Genomic DNA, 21754 nt, shown 5'->3' on the forward strand with positions numbered 1-21754 from the left:
GAGAACAGGGAAAAAAAAAATCTCGCTCTTGGCCTAGAAGGTGCAAAGAGCAGTGACACACCCCAGGTTAGAAGCAGCAGGATGTGTGGGAGCAGAGAAAGAGGATTTGGGACAATATGAGCCATGAGACTCCTTGGAGTTCCATGGACCTCATCACAGTTAAGCATAATGTTTTCAAGGCAAGCTCTTTCTTGCTCTCTCATTTCATTGCTATGGTGCAAGGGAGGTAAGGAGGAAGGTAAGGTGAATTAGTTATTTTAAATATCCAGTAAAAGAAAAGCCCTTGCCATGTTTTGGAAGCCCAACATCCCTTAAGATAGAGACAACATAGGATCCTTGGCCCAGATGTCTGGGGATACATGGGAAGTTCTGTGAGACCCTGCTCATTTTTCAACTTGGAAGTCTGGGAGTGGGCAGCAAATTAATGGAGAATACTTCATTTAATTCATGAGGAAAAATGTGAATTACTGCTGAGGTTTCCATTCTGTACCAGCAGGAAGCCATTTTTCCAATCTGGCCAAAGATATTAAGGAATATTTGACACATAAGGACAGCATTGATAGTGTGCATTTCTATTACATGGGCTTGAGATTTATGCCATTTACTTATTAAGACTTGTTTCTGCAAACATGTAGGTAGGTTATCCACTTATTCAGTAGTTCCTGTGAACAATTTTGTGGATTTATGGAAACATCCATGTCAGACCCTCACAGCCCCAGAGGCATCAAGGAAAATGTACAACTGGAGCTTTGAAGATTGACATTAGTTGTGACACTTCCAATGGCAAGGTAAATGACAGCATTTCTCAGTCATGATAATTTATAAAGTGAAAATGTCAATGTAGTCAATAATACTTGAAGCTATTTTCTCATTACTAATTACACCTCTGAAAGTGAATATGTAACTGCAGTTACGAAGTGATGGGGCAAAGTCAAAGTCCCATACATAACACTTTAACCACAATCATCCTTTTTGCCAATAGACACCATGGCCTTCCACAGCTGAAGTGTATAAAAAAGCATAAAGAATATATGAAAGCAGTGACACTATGGAATTATTCACGTTCTAAACAATCATAGAGAGCAAAACATTTGAAGAAGACAAGTCATTTGAGAACTTAGCAGCTAACTAATTTTGACTCTCACACTGCATTTCTTAAGTTCCCACAGGCATTGTGTTTCTAAGGCTAAATCCTCTTGGCCCTTATCAGCTCACATTTAAGAGTTAATTTACAGAGCCTCTGTCCAGCAGAATATGGTTCACTGTTCTTTGCACAGCTGCATAAAACATTGTAAATGCTTTTCAGAAAAAAAAAGTTGGAGTAGAAAATAAAAGGCAAATCTTAGAAGAAGACCTAGACCACCTTTTAAGTGGTGAGGCTGGATCCTGTGACAATGAAATAGCTGAACTAGAGGGTTATATATATTTACTCTGCCTGACTGAGCCAGTAAGGCAAATGGATAAACTTGTGTGTTCATATAGCTTTGTATTTATATATTCTTTACCAAATTCATGTCTCTTACTGGCTGTGAAATAGAAGCAGGTACAAATGGTTAAACTCCTTTGTCCAAATTCTGCTGTCATCTACATTCATTCATTTTCTATCAACTGTACAGAACCCCCTGACCTAGCCTCTGAAATGTGGCCTCTACAAGATGCCCCTCATGAGGCCCCTCTTGCTTCTTGGAAGTTGACCTTCTTTCAGAAGAGTTTAACAAATACTTTCCAAATTAGGGCTATTCAACCACCCCTGCCCAGAGTCACAGAACATAACTACCAACATGATTTATCTGGAAAATTTTCAACTCCTGAACATACTGTGGCAACATTTGCTGATGGTATTCTTAGCACGCATGGGAGGGATGGGGCTTTTTGTTAATAAGTATTTCTAAGGTTATGTATGTAGGATATGAACTTTTCAGTTCCCTGTACTAATGTTAACTATGGGTTGGCATGTTAGAAGTTGTCCTGAGTTTATAAAAATCATATGGCAAAGACATGAGGAAGGAAAGCCAAAAGGATGCTGTAGCAGAAAAGGAAGTTATTGGCTAAAACTGTTGTTGCTGACACTGTGTAGCATGAAGGGAGCCCCCACAGCCCTGGAGACATGGGGTGAAGCCACATGCTGACCCAGCGACCCTAACTCCCATCAGGGCAATCCAAAGAAACATCTTGTCCTTCACCACAGCTCTGGAATGAGAAATGCAGAGGAAGAAGACCTACAGGATTAACACAGAGGAAGACAGAAAAATCTTCAGATTTCCAAATGTGGAGAAAAGAGACCTCAGCTATATCCCAGTGCATAACAAGTTCTGCCTTTCATGACTGCATCATGATGAGCATCTCATAGTGCATTGCAATTCTTCCCTGCATGCAAGTGCATCAAAATGGCTACACATCTGATTTTGTGTGTGTTTCTCAGTTTAAGATAAAACTACTTGCATAAATAATCTTGTAAAACTTCTGGGGTTTTTATCTCTTGTATTTATTAAAGCATACTGACACCATGATAATTATATCACTGCAATGATACCAACTGAAAATTCTGATTAAATTACTTGCATAGATCCAACTTCATTTCTGAAGGAAGTGTGCTTGATATCAGTGTTCTCCCAAAGGGCAGAATTATCTGAAGTGCAGGGTGGGGCTGAAAAAGGGAACAACTTCAGTCAGCCATTACCATTTTAGAAAAAGACAATATGCTTCACACCAAATAAAGGTAAAAGGACACAAATAGTGTTTAGCCATCTATGCAGCACTGGTTTTGCCATGGGAGTGCTTTGCAATTACAAATGGAAAGGCAGACTGTACATTGAAGGGCAGTCCTCAATTTTTCTTAACATGTGTTCCACACTATGAAAAGCCTGGAGCATTCATATTTTGTATATATCAACTCAGTGAATGCAATCACAATCAGAAAAATGTCTTACCAAACACAGAAGATGGAAGATAACAAGTAGAATCTGGCACTGCTAATTCTGTTTCTAATTTTAATGTTATTTCAATTGCCATCACAGAGAATGGAATTAAGATTCTGAGGCCCAGTCCTGTTCTCATAACATTTTATGGGAGGTTTGGCACCAGCTTTCATGAGAACAGGACTGGGTGTCATACTTTCATATTCCAGTAACGTGAGAGGGATTGCCAGTATCTGTATCATCTGCAAAGTCTGATGGCTTCTGTAACTTAGCAAATATGCAGAAGCCAACAGCAGGTGAGGAACTGCAAAGATGAATTCAAAGGGAATTGCCTATAGAAGGGAGAGAATAGATGTTAGAGCTGCAGAAATATGGCTGAGTTGCATTAACTGGGGTACAAAAAAGCTGATTATTCTGCTTAACATGCTGGGAGAAACTTAAGGGAACTGCATTCAGTTTTAGGAGACTGTAAAAAAAAGAAATAAACTGAAATGCAACTGAATTTAAAAAAAAAAAAAAATTCCCACCAAAGAACCCATAACACACCAACAAAAAAACAGGCCTCAAAACCCAAAGACTGAGCTCTCCTAAAGCATCTTCCAAGGTTTTTAGGTATTTGAAATCAATGGAATCTACCATATGAAACCCAGAAGGGTTTGAACAAAAATGCCCTAGAAATACAGTGGCTCTTACGTGCATAAAAAAGGCAGAGACAGATTAACTCACTGCAAGTGACATGGAAGACCCCCAGTCATGCAGTGTAGGTTTCTGCACTGAAAAGGTGGTCAGGCACTGGAACAGGCTGCCCAAGAAGCTGGTGGAGTCCACATCACTGCAAGTGCTCAAGAAACAACTGGACATGACACATAGTGCTATGATTTAGTTGACAAAATGGTGTTCAGTAAAAGATTGGACTCAATGACCTTGGAGGTCTTTTCCAACCTAAATGATTCTGTGATCCTATGAGTGAAGGTTCCTTAAAGACTTGAGGGGGAGAGAGAGGCATCTTTGTAGACAATGAGATTCTCTCTTCAAGAAAACATCGAGACACCAGTGAAAAAGAGAGAGACAGAGGAATGAGGGGAAACACCCCATATCTGTTCCCAGAATACAGAAGCCAGATGTGCTTGCATTGGAGAGACAAGCACTCATTCCTGGACCTTCTTCCAATACATGAGAATGAAAAATAGATAAACAGAGACAGTGCAGAAGAACAGGAAGTATGTAATGACAAACAAGGCCTAGACAATGCAAAGCCAGGAGGGATATCTGCTCACACAATATGTTGTGCATACTGGACTGACAGCATGGGCAAAGCGAACCTCACCTCTATGCACTGAACTGAAGTAGTCACAGAGAATTCTGGACTCATGCTGGTCATTAATATAAATTCAGACTTATGCCTTGACGCAATTACTTTGGAGAACAGTAATTCTCTGCTTGAACAAGTATGTGCCTGCTCTCAGATTGACATCAGATGGAATGTGGAGCAGAACAGCAGAGAAAAGAGGACAAGATTTAGCTATATCTCATGTTTCTGTTGAATGGAGACAGTGAAACACAGAAAGATAAATGAAAGAGATCTGGGAAGATTGGGGAATGAAGTAAGGGCCAGAAGTGGAGAGTCAGCAAGAAACCTGAACCACCATCAGAACATCTTAGGTGAAAACAACAGGCTAAAGAGAAGGAGCAATCAGAGAAGATACCCTTACAGTGGAGACAGAAATCTCAAAGCAAGTGAATGGATCTGGGGCAGGGAACATATTAAAAAGAGCCAAGAACCTAAAGGATGCTAGATAACATGCAACAAGGGGGGGGGGGGGGGGGGGGGGCTTCTGGATGATACCTTAAAGGAAGAAAAAAATGGGTACAGGAAGTAGTGGAAATGAAGGAAAGAAAGAGAGCACTGGACAAGTGCTGATGCCCGCGTAGGACTCCTGGGCAGAATAGGAAAGAAAAAAATCCTGCTATAGGAAGGGCAATCTGTCATGCATGAAACAAGGAAAATGCAAAGTCTTCAGGGGAACTCAAGAGCAGCTTTAGAGGAATCAAAGCAGGAGCAGTTGCTGTGAGACACAGTGGTGAGAACTCCCGGAGGAAAAGTGGAGGTAGTCCCAGAGCTAAAGACAGGAAAAAGAAGAGGATAATGGAAAGAAGAATTAGAGGGTGAGTTAGAGGAGCTCTTTGGGTAGGGGACGAGCTACAGGAACAGAAAAGGGAAAGTAACAGAGGATGTGGCTAGAGTAGAAGAGAGAGCAGGTCCCAGGAGAAGCACAGGTTGGTACAGGACAAGGGGCTGAGGTAGACAGCACGGATTAGGATCATGAGCCATGCTGGCAGCTGGCAGCAGGAGCTTGCTTATTCAGCAAGTCAGGCGGTAATTAATTAAATCAAGTCAGGCAACAATCAGTCAGTTAAATCGGGTAACAATGACTCAATTAAGTTGAACAGGGGAACGATGAATTTATTACATCAAACCAGGTCACAATGAACCAATTAAATCAGCTGGAAGGCTCCACAGGTCCATCAAGAGCCTGGGCTAGGTGCCACTGGGGTGGGGGACTTGCTGTAGCCGCCTGCTCCAGGAGAAACATCACCACAGCAACTAAGCATCGCTGCTGACAGCCTTGCTTTTCCCCCTCTGCCCAGAGCGGAGAAGGACACAGCAGTCTACAGCCAGTCTGATGAAATGCTTGTAATAAACCAAAGGGGTGGGGAGATGAAAACTGTCAGCTTTCAAATTAGCAATAGTGTTGCAGAAATTACTGGGCTGCCTCAGGATGAAGAAAGCTCTGCCTTTCAAATCAGGCTGATGCTGGATGTCCGGAGCTGTCAGCTTAAGAAATGGAGAGGCTTTGATGAGTGCCTGACCATGGGTTAGTCTATCTTAACTAGCACACAGGAGAGGTACATTTTCCAAGGGCATCCTGGAAGAGCATGGCAATGTACTAAAACAGCTGCCCATGCCCATTTTGACATTAAATAGTATAAATTATATGGATTGGTGTGAGTCAGGCTGGTAATGTACTGGCAATGCTAAGAACCATTTTCATCCCCTTTTGTTGGTTCCCTGTGTCATTTGGGATTGAGGTGGGTTTTTTTGGGGTTGGGTTGTTTGTTTGTTTGGTTAGTTTTGGCTTTTTTTTTTTTTTTTTTTTTTTTTCCTCTCCTTTTCTTTCTTCTATCTCCACAAGTAGGGGACATCATTAAGATCGCCAAGTTACCTTAGCAGGAAAGTAGTTGCTATGTTTCTCTTGGGACTTCTCATCTTCTCATGCATAACAGTAAACTGAAAATAAAAAAGGGAAGGTTTCATTGATGAGGACAACCTGAGGTCAAAAAGATGAGGGAGACAGCTATCTGCCCATTATTTAAGAGAAGTGCAATCATAATCATTCTCTCAGGCACCTCTAAGGCCCTTGCAGGTGAAAAAGACCTACTACTTTTCAAGGCAGTACAAATGCTTGATGTGCTGCAATAATTAATGAACAGGGACATTGCATGGGCAACCTTGATCATAACTACACATTGTCATTAAAGTAATTATATTGAAAAGGAAATGACTCTTCAGGTGTTTTTTCTGGCTAGATGAGTGTTGTATCAAAAAGCCTTGACTTAGTGCAATACAACAGATGAAGTCCTGGGATTTGCCCAGAGTGTGTAAATCAGGGCCAACACAATCCCTGTAGAACGCTGACCAGTACATTAAACTGCAAATAAAAGCTGAAGAAGAACAGCTTCCTGAGCAGCATACAACAAAGATCGGCTTGGTCCAAGACTTATTATATATTATCAGTACTATATGTATCCCTGTTGTCTCCCAATAGAAGTGCCACAGGACAGCGTGAACTTTGAAACACAGTGGCACAATAGTTTCACACTGAAGGACTGGACATAATTTTCTTTTCCCTATTCTGAACTCCTAAATAGTCAGAAAGCAAAAAGAGTCTAATTAGAGATGTGAAGGTTTGGAAAGGAAACAAATTTTCAAGAAGAAAAACCTCTTGCTTCCAGTCCGCACCAGTGTTTGAGCAGCCGTCTGCCATGGAAAAATGGAAAAGAAACTTCCTGGGGTTTGGTTTTTTCCTCCTCTTTTATCCTTTCTGAATACTAAGACGGAGCAGTTGGACTTGTTCTTATACAAATCTTCAGTCTAATGAAGTACATAAGAATCAAGTTAAAATTTCAGTCAACAGTTCTAGTAGTTTCAGACTCTGGCTTATTATTGCTCAAAAGAAAAACTTAACCTATGCCAATATTTCAAAAAAGCATAATTTAAATGCTCTACAGGACTGTCAGTGATTGTGATTATGACCTTGACTCTGATTATGACCTTCTAGATGATAAGATGCACTATCAAAGAGGCTGACCTTATCCTAAATTTGGGGTTTATATCTAAAGCTGCTTTTGGTCAATAGGATGTTGTGACAACTCTATTTTTTAAAAAAATTATTTTCAAACTGCATTATCTTGTGAGGCATCTAGTGACACAAAATTTCTGAACCCTGTAACTTTATTTTCCTCTTAGTTTATTTGTCAGTAATGGATGGGGTTTATGTTTATCTACCCTTTTCTTCTCACTTTTTACCTTAAAATCACATCAATAAAGAAAACATATGTATTATAGTGCACTATAATACATACATTATATGCAGGAGAAGGGACTGTCACAATTCAAAGTAATCAATTCATATGTATTTATTTTACAGTTTTATTAAACAGTAATTTTTATATGCTAGCTAAATAAAAGATTCCTCATCTGTAAGGGAATAAGTACAATTTAACTCTGTTTACTAAGTGGTCAATTACTAAATAGATGTCATTTTACCCTCATAAATAAATATAAAACACTGTGATTAAGACCAGGACTTCCAGACCTTAAATTTCCAGCACTGACATGTCCCATTGTTTTTTTGTTTTTGTTTTGTTTTTTTTTTAGTGTTACTTAAGTGATCATTTATAATGAAAGAGGTTGTTGATGCTACTGGGTAACAGAAATATCATTCAACAGATGAGAGATGAAAGAATTACTCAGTAGAGGAGAACCTGGTCTATTTCTCCCTGCCACTCATTCATTCAGTGTTCCCCACTGTCTAGGGAATAGATAGTTTGATACTATCTAATTTTGGAAACACAGAATATAATTTAAGACTTTTCTTTGCTGTCAAAACTGGGTGCTTCTGCCTCAGGACCAACATCAGGTGTTGGCCTCCAACTGTGACACTCCCAAAGGCAGTGCAGTGAAGACCTGATACAAGACAGCTTCGAGAGCTCCACACTCTGCCCATGGCTTACCTGCCTTTAGGCAACAGTGAGACCCATATGGCCTTGTTTCCACTAACTTTTCATGGAAAAGACCTTCAAGATCATTGAGTTAAACCTTTGACCAAAACCATGTCAACTGAACCATATCAAGTGCCATGTCTAGTTGTTTCTTGAACACTTCAAGGGGTGGTGACTCCACCATCACCCTGGGCATCCTCTTCCAATGTCTGGCCACCCTTTCAGTGAATAAATTCTTCCAGATGCCCAGCCTCAAATCCCCTGGTGCTGCTTGAGGCTATATCCTCTTCTCCTGCTGGCTGTCTGGGAGAAGAGGCCCCACTTCACAACAACCTCCTTTCAGGTCACTGTACAGAGCAATAAGGTCCCTGCCTGAGCCTCCTCATCTCCAGGCTCAACACACCCATCTCCCTCAAGCTGCTCCTCATAGGACTTATATTTTTGATTTATATTTTCACAATATTTCTCTTGCTGAAAAAAAAAAAAAGAGAAAACAAAACCACCAAACCTCTTTTTGGTGGCAAACAGCCTTGAAGGAACAGCACAAAACTTAAAATTCTCTGCTGCAGGTAAACATAATCAATGTTTAAAGTATTTTGCACCTTAAAATGATACATTTCACTTTTTCAAGGTCACTGAATCAAGCTGGAAGGTGGCTGAAGAGAAAACAGCACATGAGTTCTGTATGTCTCTTCTAAAGCTTTTCTTCCATTAGGAGATGGGCTTTCCCTTTTGCAAAGTGCCAGATGCATGACTGGGCCCAGAGCCACCTCCCTTCCTCACGACATAGACCTTGAACGTCATCTGAACACACAACTCCCACAGAAGTCAGCAAGCACAGGTAAACTCAGCCCTCAGGTATTTATTGCATGTCTAGCTCAGCATCACATAATACCTTGGGCCTGGTCCTACAGCTGCTGCAGTGAACCAATTTCCCTGGGTTCCCCCTGGATGGGGTAACTAATGAACGGTTCCAGAGCTGATCCAGCTTTGATCAATAGGTTGGATTACAAGCCTCCACAGATCTCTTCCAACATGAATTTTCCTGTGGTCCTAATGTACAGGTTCCATGGATCTAACTGCAAGTGTAAGAAAGGGTGGGAGGAGAGATGAGCAGCACAGAGACAGAGGCTAAAGTTTAAAGCACGGCTGATGACAATTTCTTATCTCTCAAGTATTAGATTGTTTGTGCTAGAAATTCCTACCTCTTCTTCCTGAATGTGAAATCAAACCTGAAATCAAAATTAAGTAACTGATTTTTGCTAAAGATTTCCCCAGGAAAGATTCCTACTGCCAGACAAGGCAGTAGAACTTCATTGGAAATAATTATATCATTTGAGTCCTTATACTCCAAACATGCAAAAACACATGAGTTTTTCACCTAAAGTCTGAACAAATGTCCTGTTTCTCCAGTTGTGGTATATGTTTTCTTTGGAAATTTAGTTAAGAGGTTTACAAACCATTTATTTAATTTGATGTGCCTGTGGGCAAGGTAGGGTACACAGTTTTGGGCAGGGATTTTTGAACCTAAAGTGAATTGTTTCCTCAGCAACTGTATTCCCTGGAAACAGAAAACTTTCCAAAACAGGTCTTTGCACTGACAAATATGCACAGCTCCGTGAAAGCCTGAGAGGCTGCAGGGCACTGCTCTAGCATTTCAATCGCACTTGGAAAACAAACCTCAAAAGCCAGAAACTACTGGCTCTTCCCTCTGTTTGGCCACCAGCTCTTTTAATGACTTCCAGGAGAAACGACCTGGCTTTTTTCTGTCCCAAGGCCCTTCTGAATACCTGGATTCCTCAAGATGGAAACGCGACCCTGTTACCTTACATAAATATGCATTTCCCCTGAAAAATCCCCGATGTATCTGCTGTTATCTTCACCTCCCTTCCCCTCAGGGTCTCCCCCGCAGCCCTAGACCAGCCTCTTCGCTGCGGGCAGCGGCCCCGGCGCGGGCACAAACCCTTCCCACCCTTATTTCATCCCTCCGCCCCTCACCTGGGAAGCGCCGCCGGCTGCGGGCCCCGCCCCGCGCTCCCACCGCCGCCTCCGCGGGCGGCCGGAGCAGCGGGCGCGGGCGGGGGCGGGCGGGGGCGGGCGGAGGGCGGGTTAAAAGCGGCGCCAGGTGAACGGGGTGGGACCTTAAAGCTCCGGGGCGGCGAGGCCGGGGCCGCCCGCTCCGCAGCCAGCGGCGGAGCCACGCTGATCGGCGCAGCCTGGCCGCGGTGCTCCCGGCGGGGTGACCGCCCCTCGGCAGCGGGCGCCGCTGAGGCAGGTGAGGGGCGCGGCGGGGCAGGGCGCGGCGGGCAGCTCCCCCGGGGCAGCTCCCCCGGGGCAGCTCCCCCGGGGCAGCTCCCCCGGGGCAGCTCCCCCGGGGCAGCTCCCCCGGGGCAGCTCCCCCGGGGCAGCTCCCCCGGGGCAGCTCCCCCGGGCAGCTCCCCCGGGCAGCTGAGGCCGCACTTGTTGCGGGGCCGGGGCAGCGCCGCCGGGAGCTCTGCTGGCGCTGCCCGCCGGGGAGGGAGTGAGGGGGGCGCGAAGCCGCCGTGTGCGCTGCCCCCACCCTGTCCCCGCAGGATTCGCCCTGTCCCGACAGGATTTGCCCTGCTCGGCATGGGCGCTCTCCGCTTCCCGCTTGAGCGCCTCGGGGGGTGCTCGAACTCCGCGAGCAGTTTTGGTTGGGAAAGCTCGTGTCTCTGTAGGTTCAGCGTTTAACTCACGGCCAAATCTTCATTCACCTCCCAGCAGCTCTCTGTAAACGCGTTATGTGAAGTACGTACGGCTAGCTACGACACCAAATCAAGGCTCCTGCAATTACAGGTAATTTGTGGCACGCCTACAGATGTTAAGAGAGCTGAGGGAAGGTAAACAACTTGCATCAGTAAAACTGACAGGTCCTGTGAGTGTCTGATCACACGCTGGAAACATTCCTTAAAATTACATGGGGAGTAGGAAATGAGGTGTGAGTCAGAAAAAAATGTATTTCTGCTTATCAGGGCTGGATAAGAACGAGTCCTTACAGCCTTAAATAAAGCAGGAAGGACGTGCTGGTGTAAGGGCAGGAGTTCTTGCTTAGTGTCTGGCACTAGCTAGGGGCTGGGCATGACTGGCTTTTCCGGCATCGGGCTTTCCTAGATTGGGTGTTACTTTCAGTCTCTCATATTGAGAGATCCCCTGTTCTCAATAGGAAATTATTTCCTTGTCCTGTACCCCATTAGTTTTCATCATGTGGCCTGAATATACCCTTGAGGTAACAAAGGGTTGCAAGGAGGAAGTGGCCTTTTGTCTTAAGAAAGCTCTTTTAAACTCAGGTTTTATAGCTTTGATTAATGGCTGTGTCCTGTATGAAATACTGAGAGTTTGGGTCCAGGTTTGGTTTGGGGTCACCGCAGCATATGCACGTGCACTGAGTCAAAAGCAGAATAAAATATATTTTCATCCTTAATTTTGTTAAAGGAGTTATGTAATTTTAAACGTTTCTTGGCCTCTGCTGCTTAGCCTGGAAACCCTGCTTGCCAGACACATCCTCTGAGGAGCCCCGAAGAAAAGACAGTAGGCAAAAGGATGCACAAGGATGCATGTGTGATTGAGTTGGATCTGCCTTATAGAGCAAGGCAATAGTGGGACAAGCCTCAGCCTGGAAGAAGGCAGTATCTCCATGTGTCAACTAGGCATTGCAATGTAAATTTCCAGGCAGACTTTTCAGCACATTTCCAGAGCCAGGAGGTTACACCTGTACTGTGTGTGTCAGTGTTTCTAGGAGACTTCAGACGGTCCCCAGAACTGTCAGTCTCATAATTGGTAGGATTACATATCTCAGAGCTTAAAAATGGAACTGTAAAACCCCATAAGTTAGCATACTTTTCTGGAGAAACTGATTCTGTCCTGACAGGGCCAGTTCTCTCAACTTGCTGAAGCTAGGCCTCTGACAGAGTTGCTGTTTTGCATCCCTTGATATGCAATCCAGGTGGATTTGGGCAGCCTCATTTATTTTGTGCAAAAAAAAGTAATTATGCATTGAAAAATGTATAGCAGACTATCTTAGTACCTGGAAAAAAATAACAGCACTTTGAATTATATGTGCAAGTTCATCATGGTCACTCCATGTGTACTTGTGAGTAAAGAAGATGCTTTTACAAGTTGGTTATTGTAAACACTTCCAGTTAAATCAGTGGTCCCAGACACTGTGTCAAAGAGTACTATGGCTTGAAGCTGTTTTTTCTTTTGATGTTTTTCCTTGTTCTGTTCCTTGCTGATTTTAATTGTTACTTAATGGTGACTGATGAGGTATCTGGAAGGAAAACTGTGACTCTTGCCTGGCTAAATACCAGTTTGTGTAAGGAAAAGCTTGAAGTGATGATATGAGGTGTGAGATAATGTGCTGTCAAAGCTGCAGGAGTGTAGAAGAAGAGAAGCACATCTCCTGTTAGTTGATAAAAGAATGTTAAACTAATTCTATTCCTTATCGTACACCTGCATTTCTTCCTGTAATACAATTTTTAAAAAGAAAAAGTTGCTTTGAACTTTACTCTTGATTAATGGAATAAAAAAATACATGCTCAAGTAAAAGCTGCAGTGCAGTATAAAATGTTAGTGTTTTCAAAAGGGTTTGAGTTCCGTGTGTGAAAGAAGACAGAGACTTGTTAATTTTAGAGGAAAGGAGAGACTTGCAGAAAGGCAGATGTCTACATTCTAAGTGTATGGGGATGGAAATGGGAATTAGGTAACAAAAAAATTAAAAAGTCATAACAATCATAACTAAAAAGTCATTTTGATGACCAGAAGTGGGGCACAGCATGTCTAAAACTTTCTTTAAGATATGGGAACTAGGACACTTTTATCAGTGGAGACATAGTCCTTGGGAATTAGGCTTTCTTCCAAAGTAAGAATCTTTAAGCACACTTGGAAGGAAAGGTTTGCAGAGGAAAATGGCTGAGACAGGCTAAACTCCAATAGGACTTGTGCTGTCTTGTTATGCCTTCAAGTGTGATCTCTGATTTCCTTTTTGTATGAGTGGAATGAATTTTGTGCAGAGATGTTCTGGAGGATAGTAATCTCCAGTTACACTTGCAGGCTGGTGAAATAGGTATGGATGTTTCCAAGAATCCTTGGAAAATTACTTAAAACTTATATGAGGGCATGAATATGGGACAGTCATAAGGGTGTCATTGTGGGCAGAAGCTGAACCCTTTAATGCTCTTGATATTTAAGTAGCATAATTTTTTAATAACATTTAACTACATACAAATTGGGTCCTAATCTGTTGAGTTTCTCTGGATTTCATGCTGGGTTTAGTTCGAGCAAAGAATGCCTCCTATTTTCCTAAACTTTAGTAGAAGGAAAGAACAATGCTTGCAGTGTCTTTGCCTGTTCTTGTGTCAAATCAGATATACTGTAATCCCTCTGTCGTGGCTCTTCTCATCTCCAGTTTCCACTCTGATCTGGAGATAGGTGTTCAGAACAAAGTTTAAGAGCTACTAGAGAGAATTGCACGGGCTTTTGTGATTGTTAGGCTGCTCCTTTGATCTTTTTCAGCTTTTTAGGAAATAAGTAGAGTTGTTCATATTCTAGAGGCTTCCAGCTGCATACTCCTTGAAGTTTTCCATATACTGCTGTAAAATTAAAATAGCTGGAAGCTACCTATTAAAGGATTTTAGTTGCCAAGGTCTAAGTTCAAAGCTTTACCTTGCATTTTGAACTCTGCATTAAAGTTATAGCAATGTAGGGAGCTGCATTCTTTTTCAGGTGTCAGAAATATCCTGGATGATTGAATTCAAGCTCTGTACTTCCAGCTTTGAACTGTTATTTATCTGTGTTGGCCCATTGAGCCTGTGAAGCTTGTAATTGCAGTGGAGCATTTCAGGAGAACAGCCCTGTGAGTTGGTGAGGTTTTTGTTATCTCTAGTTTAATGTCTGGGAAACTGAGGCATGGGGCAGACTGACAAATTAGGTAGGAAGTCTGAGCAAGTTAGCAAGTGATTGCTGTAGCCTGCGTATTCGCCCTTGTGGAATAAAAGGATGCTGTCTTTTGGAATATGTTAATCTGTATTTATTAGAAGCTTCCTTGCTTCAGCCTTGACAGTGCTGCTGTTCTTATAGTACAGCACCTAAACTAACTTAGCAATAGGAGTAACAGAATCTACACACTGGCAATTAAGTGCTTGCTATAAACTAGATGCCAAGTTAAGTGGGTAGAGGCATGGTGATGCAAAACTGCTAAAACCCAGACTAGTGTGTTCTTCAAATCTGAGAATGACACAGTATTATGCGGCTCTAGGACATGTCGGTGCTGGTTATCACCTCCCACTATGAGCCACTGCTCCAGTGCAGCTGTTGAGATCAACACCTGAAGGGAAAGTTGTCCCAGCAGCACATTTGAATGCAAGTTGGACCTCAACATGCAGCAGTACTACTTGTGTGAAGTTGGGTCATAAAATAGTTTTGGTAATGATTTTGTGTCTGTTAGTTTAGATGTTCTGAAGCTTTTCTTTGGCAACAGTTCTGCATTAAACTGCTACTCTTGGGTATGCGAGTTGCCTTTGTCCCCAGCTGGGGGGTAAGCAGGGGCACTTGAGACTAGAGCTTTTTTGCTTAAAGAGTTGCTTAAACACATTCCCACATGGGATAAAGTGACTATTTTTCTTGGCAGTCTGCTGATCTTTTATCAGTAGCCAGAGGTACTGCTGCAAGTAGTGGAATGTCACCCCAAACTGGTAGCTCCTGGTACACTGTACACTAAAATTCTAATGGAAGTGGAATCCTTGCAAACACTCTCTAAATTTCTGTGTAAAAGTACAGTAAATAAATTGGTATCCAAGCTGAAGGTGAGAAGGGTATAAGCATAGTCTGAATTTGTGCATAAATTAGGGATCTGTCTTCTTAAATGGGAGTCCTGGATGTTCCTGTAGCATAAGCAGGTACTGTAATACTTGTTTACGGCTACTTTTTTTTTTTTTTGCTTGATAATATAGTACAAGTGCCATATATATGGCTGATAGAGTTATATCTTCTGTTGCTTTTACACCTTCACTGTATTCCAGCTGTGGATTTAGCCACTGAGTAATGATTTTCCAGTATAACAGCCTTAAACAAAGGAAAATGGTGTCTGTTAACAAGCCAGCTCCCATAAACAGGGGAGCTCAGTGATGATTGTCCTCAGTGCTGTGAATTGCAGGGATTTTCACTGGGTGTATGCACTGTGCTGTGATTGTGGTTTAATGTAGGCTTACAGGAGCTAGCTTCAAAGTAGAAAGCAGTCTAGTCATGGCAGCACAGAGCTCAAAATACTGCCCATAAGCTGTAGAACTCCAGAAAGGGTTAAGCTGTAGTTCTTCTCTTGCTGCTGTCTAGCTTACTAGTAGGGAAAAAAAGCCCTAACCAACAAGAAAAAAAACCCCAAATGAAGCACCTGCTTGTGTCTATGTTGCGTGATCATGCAGAACTGTTTCCCTTGTAACCTACCTTTTCAGTCAAGCATGGTGATATTTTTTATAATTGTTTTTAACTGTAACAACCATATTCTGCTTGTGGCCCTCTAATTGTTGAAATGAAACAGAAAGTGCTGCTGATAGTAGAACAGGTATCTATGTGGAGTCTTGGAAAAGCTTGTTTTCATGACCAGTTGCAATTTTTGTGGAGAATTTAGCATTTAATGCACTCATCTATTAGAATTATTCTAAATGCTTAGCTACTCAACCTTGCTACCTTAAGCTGTCTTCTGTTCTTCCCAGTTTCTTCCTTTATACCCAATCCCTATCTTCATTCCTACTTTATATTTTTCCCCAAAATTCACCTAAGCTTTCATGTCTTTAATGTGTTCTTGTAGAGTTCTATACCAGCAAACTAGGTAAGTCCTTAGCTGTCTACAAACTATTATTTCTGTAAGCATTTGTCAGGATTTGCTCACATAGAAATACTATCTGGACTGGCCCTATAAAAATAGGACTTACCAACCCATTAAAGGGATGCAATCTTCCTACTTTCTTCTCCTTTGGTCAGCAAGACAGTTAATATTTTACTTGCTAGTGAAAAGGAAACCAAGTATTTGAAAGAAAGATAAGCTAGAGCCTTGATCATTTTGAGTGAATAAAGAATAAATGAGCCATCAGATCAGTACAGGTAGCCCTGATGGGGTGTTTAGTTGGAGTGATCTGCACTGGTGCCTTTAGTAGTGTGAAGCGCCATACTTGGCTAACTTAAATTCTACTTGGATCACTGTGTCTGTTTGTTGGAGACGGGAAGACATTTTGGCAGTGTCTGAATTGCTTTTACTGGATCCTCTAAGCTGCATTGAGGGGAACTGTTCAAAGCCAGCTAGTAGGAAACACTGTGGCCAAAATATTTGGATGGCATTCAGGCTGCCTGAATATGGCACTACAGTCTTTCAGGGAGAAGATAGTGAGACTTCACTGGTGTCGGATCAGTGCCTGGAGCACTCTGGAGTAGTCCAGAAGTGATACAACTCTCTACCAATGTCAAAACAAGCCTGGGAGGCTGTGAGCAAGAAGGGGCAAAGGTTGGTGACTTGCTCAGCAAGCAGTGGGAAGAACAGTCAATGGTGGCAGGAGGAGCTGAGGAGATAGCTGGAAGATTTGGTGAAGTGTGTGGGAAGGGTTTGGGCAGATAGGAAAGACAAAGGCTTTTTTTGGAAAGGCGAGGAGGTGTAACCAAGAAGACTCTGGCCAAAATACTACCTCTTCGAGTTGTGGTAGCTTTTTTCTTCCTTCTTGATCCAGATACAGACTTGTCTTTGCTAGTATGGAAGTATAGTTTTTTGGCTTAACAAGCATAAGATACTCTAAGAGAATATGGAGCAAGTCAGATGAAGAGGAGTGTTGCCAAGCCTTCTTTCCCAACATTCTCATTGACTGAGAAGAAAGTAAGGACTCTGGTGGAATTACAGGGTAGGTGTAATAATGTGTGTAATGCCACCGTTTGCCTTGTGCCAATCTTCTACAGGTTTTATTTTCAAATGTTCTTAAGTGTTTCCAGTCATAGCACCTAGCTGTAGTGTAATTTTGTAAGTACTGTAATTGCCATATGTGTGCAATAGTGACAGAGAACACAAAAAAGTTCTAACTGTCCCTCTATTTAACAATGAAATAACTGCAAAGGAAAATTCTGAAAGAACTGTCATTAGTCAGATGACAGAAAAGGGGTGGAAAAAGTTTAAAAATCCAGCTGATATGTTTAGTAAGGTCTCTGGTATTAAGGGTCTTTCCTGTGTCCTCATAGGGTTGTTGATCCTGTAGGGTCTCTGTAACTGTATGCTCATGGAAAAATAATCTTTCTTGGAAAAAATAACCTAGTAGGATGGCAAGGTAAATCTGTTTCTGTGTGGTTTCAGTCACATTCAGAGGAAATAGCCCATATAGATTGTGCATCCTGAAGGACGCTCAGGAAAAGTTCCCTCAATCTGGAGGATATCTTGGATCTCCCCCTTGGTTTTCACCTCCTGGAGTATAACCCCACACAGTCAACCAGCAGGATCTGAAGGAAATGTAGTTTATGGAACTAGTGAAGGGAGATTACATTTAAATCCCAGTAACTCAAGGAAAAGATACCATTGTGTTGCGTAACGATTAAGTGTCCTTATTTTCTCTGAGCTGTTGTGTACTTTGATACTCAGTCAAAGCATGTGGCCTACTGATTATATGTATCTCATGTAAATCAGGAAGGTTTTTGACATTACTCAGAATGGGAGTGTGACGTGAAAGACAACTACAAAATAGTGTCATCATTTTCTTCCTCATGCAGCGTGATCCAGCTCAGAGTCAGGAAAATCTTGTGATTGATATGATGACCTTTTTGCCAGTAGCTGCTCTTTAAAGCAACTTCGAAAAGATGATTTTGCTTACTGGTGCATTGTGCTGTAAATGCCAAAGAAATATGTGCTCTGAGATAGAAAAAAATTAATAAAGTTGTGAAATAAAAACCTTCATGAGCAATTTCAGAATCAAAAAGATCTTTGAGCTCTCTTAGAGTGTCCTGGCTGATAGACACAAAAAATGCCAGTTTCTTGAATACACAGTGGCTTGCAAACTAACTTTCTGTAAATCCATCTGAAGTGGAGGGGTGTGGGAAGAAGGGCTGAAATGCCTCTGAGTGCTCTCTGTGAAAAGCTATTTGTGGAAGCTGCAAAAATGCAGACAATTGTGGTGTTCCTGAGGAGACCAAAATGTGAAATCCTTAATTCATTACAGTCATAGTACTTTGAAATTCACCTGCTGGAAACAATATTCTTCTGTTGAAAAAGTCTCTGAGCTAGTGCTGGCCTGTCTGAACTCTTCAAATGTTGACTACAGCACTCTCCCAGCCTCTGAAATATCTCCCCTAATCTAGGACTAATGAAGTCTGTGTTATGAGAGGAAGAAAACTCCAACCTGACATGCATTCACAATGGAGGAGTCATTATACACTTACTGTAGGCCCTTTTTGCCTAGTGGAAAGAAAAGCAATTTTGGTATGCTTCTTAAGCATTGATCTTAAACATCCAACCTGAGATGGATAATGGCCAGGATTTTACCTTCATTTTCTCAAGCTAATGTGGAGTTTGCTTTGACTCAGAATGCAGTCACACTTTTGAAACTAGTGAACACAGGTTATACAGACCTTATCATGGAAGGTGCAGAGCATCAGTAGTAGTTACACAAGGTCTGTCTGTATTGCAAGAATGTACTCAAATCGTTATTTACACTCTAAAGATAAGGATAAACCAATTTGCTTTGATTTATATAGGAAGTCTATCTGTCTAACATGTTAATTTTTAACATAACATCTACCTTACTTTTGGCTGTTATCTCCAATTTTGTTAATGATATCAAGCTACTAGAAGTTGTATCTTTTAATTTAAGGTTGTGTTCGTCATTTTCCCATCTTTCTTACTTAATGTGGCATTGGCCAATACACCTAGGAGTCAAATGAATGTGGTGCCATGCGTGTAATCCATTAAGAAATAGTTCCTGCTGATATGTGATTAGGTTATCATCTATGACTAGTTGTAGGTAAGCCCACTGCGTCAACAAAATGTTACCACAGCCAATTATGATATTGCCTTTATTTTAAACCACATGCTTGCTGGTATTTGTTTCCGGTGTTGATTAATCTTAGTTTTGTTTATGCCTTGTCTTAGGTAAGAGGATTGAAACAAGACAATGGATTGGGGAGCTCTGCATACCGTTTTAGGAGGTGTAAATAAGCACTCCACCAGTATTGGGAAGATATGGCTCACAGTCCTCTTCATCTTCCGTATCATGATCCTGGTTGTGGCTGCAGAGAAAGTCTGGGGAGATGAACAAGATGACTTTGTCTGCAACACACTTCAGCCTGGTTGCAGGAATGTTTGCTATGATCACTTTTTCCCCATCTCTCACATCAGACTCTGGGCCCTGCAGCTGATCTTTGTCTCCACACCTGCGCTGCTGGTGGCCATGCATGTGGCTTACAGGAGGCATGAGAAGAAAAGGCAGTTCAGAAAAGGAGACCAGAAATGTGAATTCAAGGACATCGAAGAAATCAGGAAGCAGAGATTTCATATTGAAGGCTCCTTGTGGTGGACGTACACCAGCAGCATCTTTTTCAGACTGATCTTTGAAGCTGTCTTCATGTACGCGTTTTATTTCATGTACGATGGGTTCCGAATGCCTCGCTTAATGAAGTGTAATGCCTGGCCCTGCCCCAACACTGTAGACTGCTTTGTTTCTCGACCTACTGAAAAGACAGTGTTCACCATTTTCATGATTGCTGTGTCCAGCATTTGCATTCTTTTAAATGTGGCTGAATTGTGTTACTTACTGACAAAGTTTTTCCTCAGAAGGTCTAAAAAAGCTGGAAATTCAAAACAGCAACCCAACCATGAGAATAAGGAAGAAACCAAACAAAATGAAATGAATGAGTTAATATCTGATAGCTGCCAGAACACAGTTATAGGGTTTTCAAGTAGCTAAGGTGGTATCAATGCTGATGTTCACTCTTTTTGGAGTGAATGTTTTATTTAAAGGCTGCAAGTGAAATTCGTTGTATGAAACAAAGTTGGGTGAAGTTTTGATGCATAGTGTCAGATGTTGAGTAGGTACACGTCTGGGAAAAGTCAGGGCAGCCTAAACATGTGAAAATTGCATGAGGATTAAATAGGAAGATACACTTTCCTGTGAATACCCTTACAAGTTGACTATGACTAGTGGGACGTCCACTGCTACCTTCATGCTGACACAGTTCCTGAAAACTAAATGCAACAGCAATAAGAACAAAACTCTTTCCAAGCTAGGTATTCTAATATTAAAAGATGTTTTGTAATAATGATAGTTTTTACTTGTGAACTGATGATTAAAATATTTTTCTAAAATCTAAGATTCCATGTTACTTAAGGTGTTATAGTACACAATTGACTGTGTTTTATTTCTTAACCAGGCACATGCAGATGAACCCTGTAATACCATATTCATAGGGAAAAGACAGCAATAGGCTGCATACATCTTCACAGCTTTGCATGTGCTGCTTGAGTCTGGGCAGGTATCTTGAGATGCTTGCATACATGCTGCTCTAGGGGAGTTGTATGAAAGCCCACAAGTGTGGGCTAGATTGAGGTACCTAGATTGAGTGCAAACTCCTACCTAAAAGCAGCACAAGAATATAGTTACAGCCTATGTAGACTTGTTTAAACAGTTAGCAGACCTGGTAGTCTTGCTGATCTCTTAATTGCATACTGTCAGTTTTATAGCAACTTACATAAGTTTATGTAGATGTTTATTTCTCTAATGTATTAGCTGTATTTGTTTCTTTATACTGTATCACATAATGGATTTTTTTTTTTGTTTTGACTTGTTTGCTTGTTTTGTAGTAGACTGATGGTGCTGTTATGAGACTAGAGTCTGTCTGGTTTCAAGGACATGGAAAAGTATTCCTGGAAATGGAGCAAGTCTTCTGAATAAAAGGCTAACACTTTAACCTTTTTTTATTGAAGTGAGAGTCTATATGTGAATGCTAGGCAAGATTTTAAATAGGAACTTACAAAAAACTTTTTCAAGTGGAGACTCTACCTCCAAAGTGCACATAACCCCTAGGCACCCCTCATTCCCATCCAGGGCACTAGTGCACTAATGCTGTTGTCCATACTCTAATGGAGATACACAGGGAACTCTTGAGTGCATGGCAGTATGTGGCTGTGGGAGAGGTGTGCTTGTGAAAGCAGGGGAACCTGAAAGTCAGAGGTGGGTGCAATGCAAAACAGCTATGTTGTCTTATGTGCTTCCTCTTTTGGGCCACTTCTCACCACCATGGATACACTGACCTTGGTAGAACTAAGTTTTAGGGGTTTATTTGTTATCATTTTACAAATGGATTGGCCTCGCTATTTTTGTATAATGGAACTACTCTTCCAAGGTGCAGAACAAAGAACAGGTATCCTTAGGAGCAGATACTGCAGAGTGCTCTTTTCCTCATGCTCTTATATCACACTTCTAACAGGTGCTAGCACAGCTCTGTGTGTGTGTCCATACTGTAAGAGGGCTTCAGTGGGTTGGTTGGTTGTTTTATTTGTGACTAGTAAAACCCTAACA

At 41.8% G+C, this 21754-nt stretch overlaps 1 protein-coding gene and 1 long non-coding RNA gene across 8 annotated transcripts in view; one reads left to right on the forward strand and one right to left on the reverse strand.

The window, feature by feature from the left end:
- Positions 1-10274, reverse strand: part of LOC116183414 (uncharacterized) — a 78992-nt gene extending 68718 nt beyond the window's left edge. For both annotated transcript variants that reach the window (XR_004148043.2, XR_004148044.2), the window contains exons 1-2: positions 10200-10274; positions 6143-6207 (exon numbers count right to left, since the gene is read on the reverse strand). This is a non-coding gene — a long non-coding RNA (uncharacterized LOC116183414). The remainder of the gene's footprint in view (positions 1-6142; positions 6208-10199) is intronic.
- Positions 10275-10362: 88 nt separating this feature from the next.
- Positions 10363-21148, forward strand: LOC110475656 (gap junction beta-6 protein). Of its 6 annotated transcripts, none has more exons than XM_021539942.3 (3): positions 10363-10476; positions 10944-11018; positions 19330-21148. In XM_021539942.3, the coding sequence occupies exon 3, from the start codon at positions 19352-19354 to the stop codon at positions 20141-20143; it is 792 nt and encodes a 263-aa protein (XP_021395617.1). In that variant the 5' UTR covers positions 10363-10476; positions 10944-11018; positions 19330-19351; the 3' UTR covers positions 20144-21148. The 6 variants fall into 6 exon arrangements, with proteins under 6 accessions (XP_021395617.1, XP_021395618.1, XP_077637596.1 ...); XM_021539943.3 differs by having other exon boundaries at positions 10947-11018; XM_077781470.1 differs by having other exon boundaries at positions 10363-10472.
- Positions 21149-21754: the final 606 nt, after the last annotated feature.

The sequence above is a fragment of the Lonchura striata genome, chromosome 2 (assembly GCF_046129695.1).
Source record: "Lonchura striata isolate bLonStr1 chromosome 2, bLonStr1.mat, whole genome shotgun sequence".
In the NCBI taxonomy this organism is placed as follows: domain Eukaryota; kingdom Metazoa; phylum Chordata; class Aves; order Passeriformes; family Estrildidae; genus Lonchura; species Lonchura striata.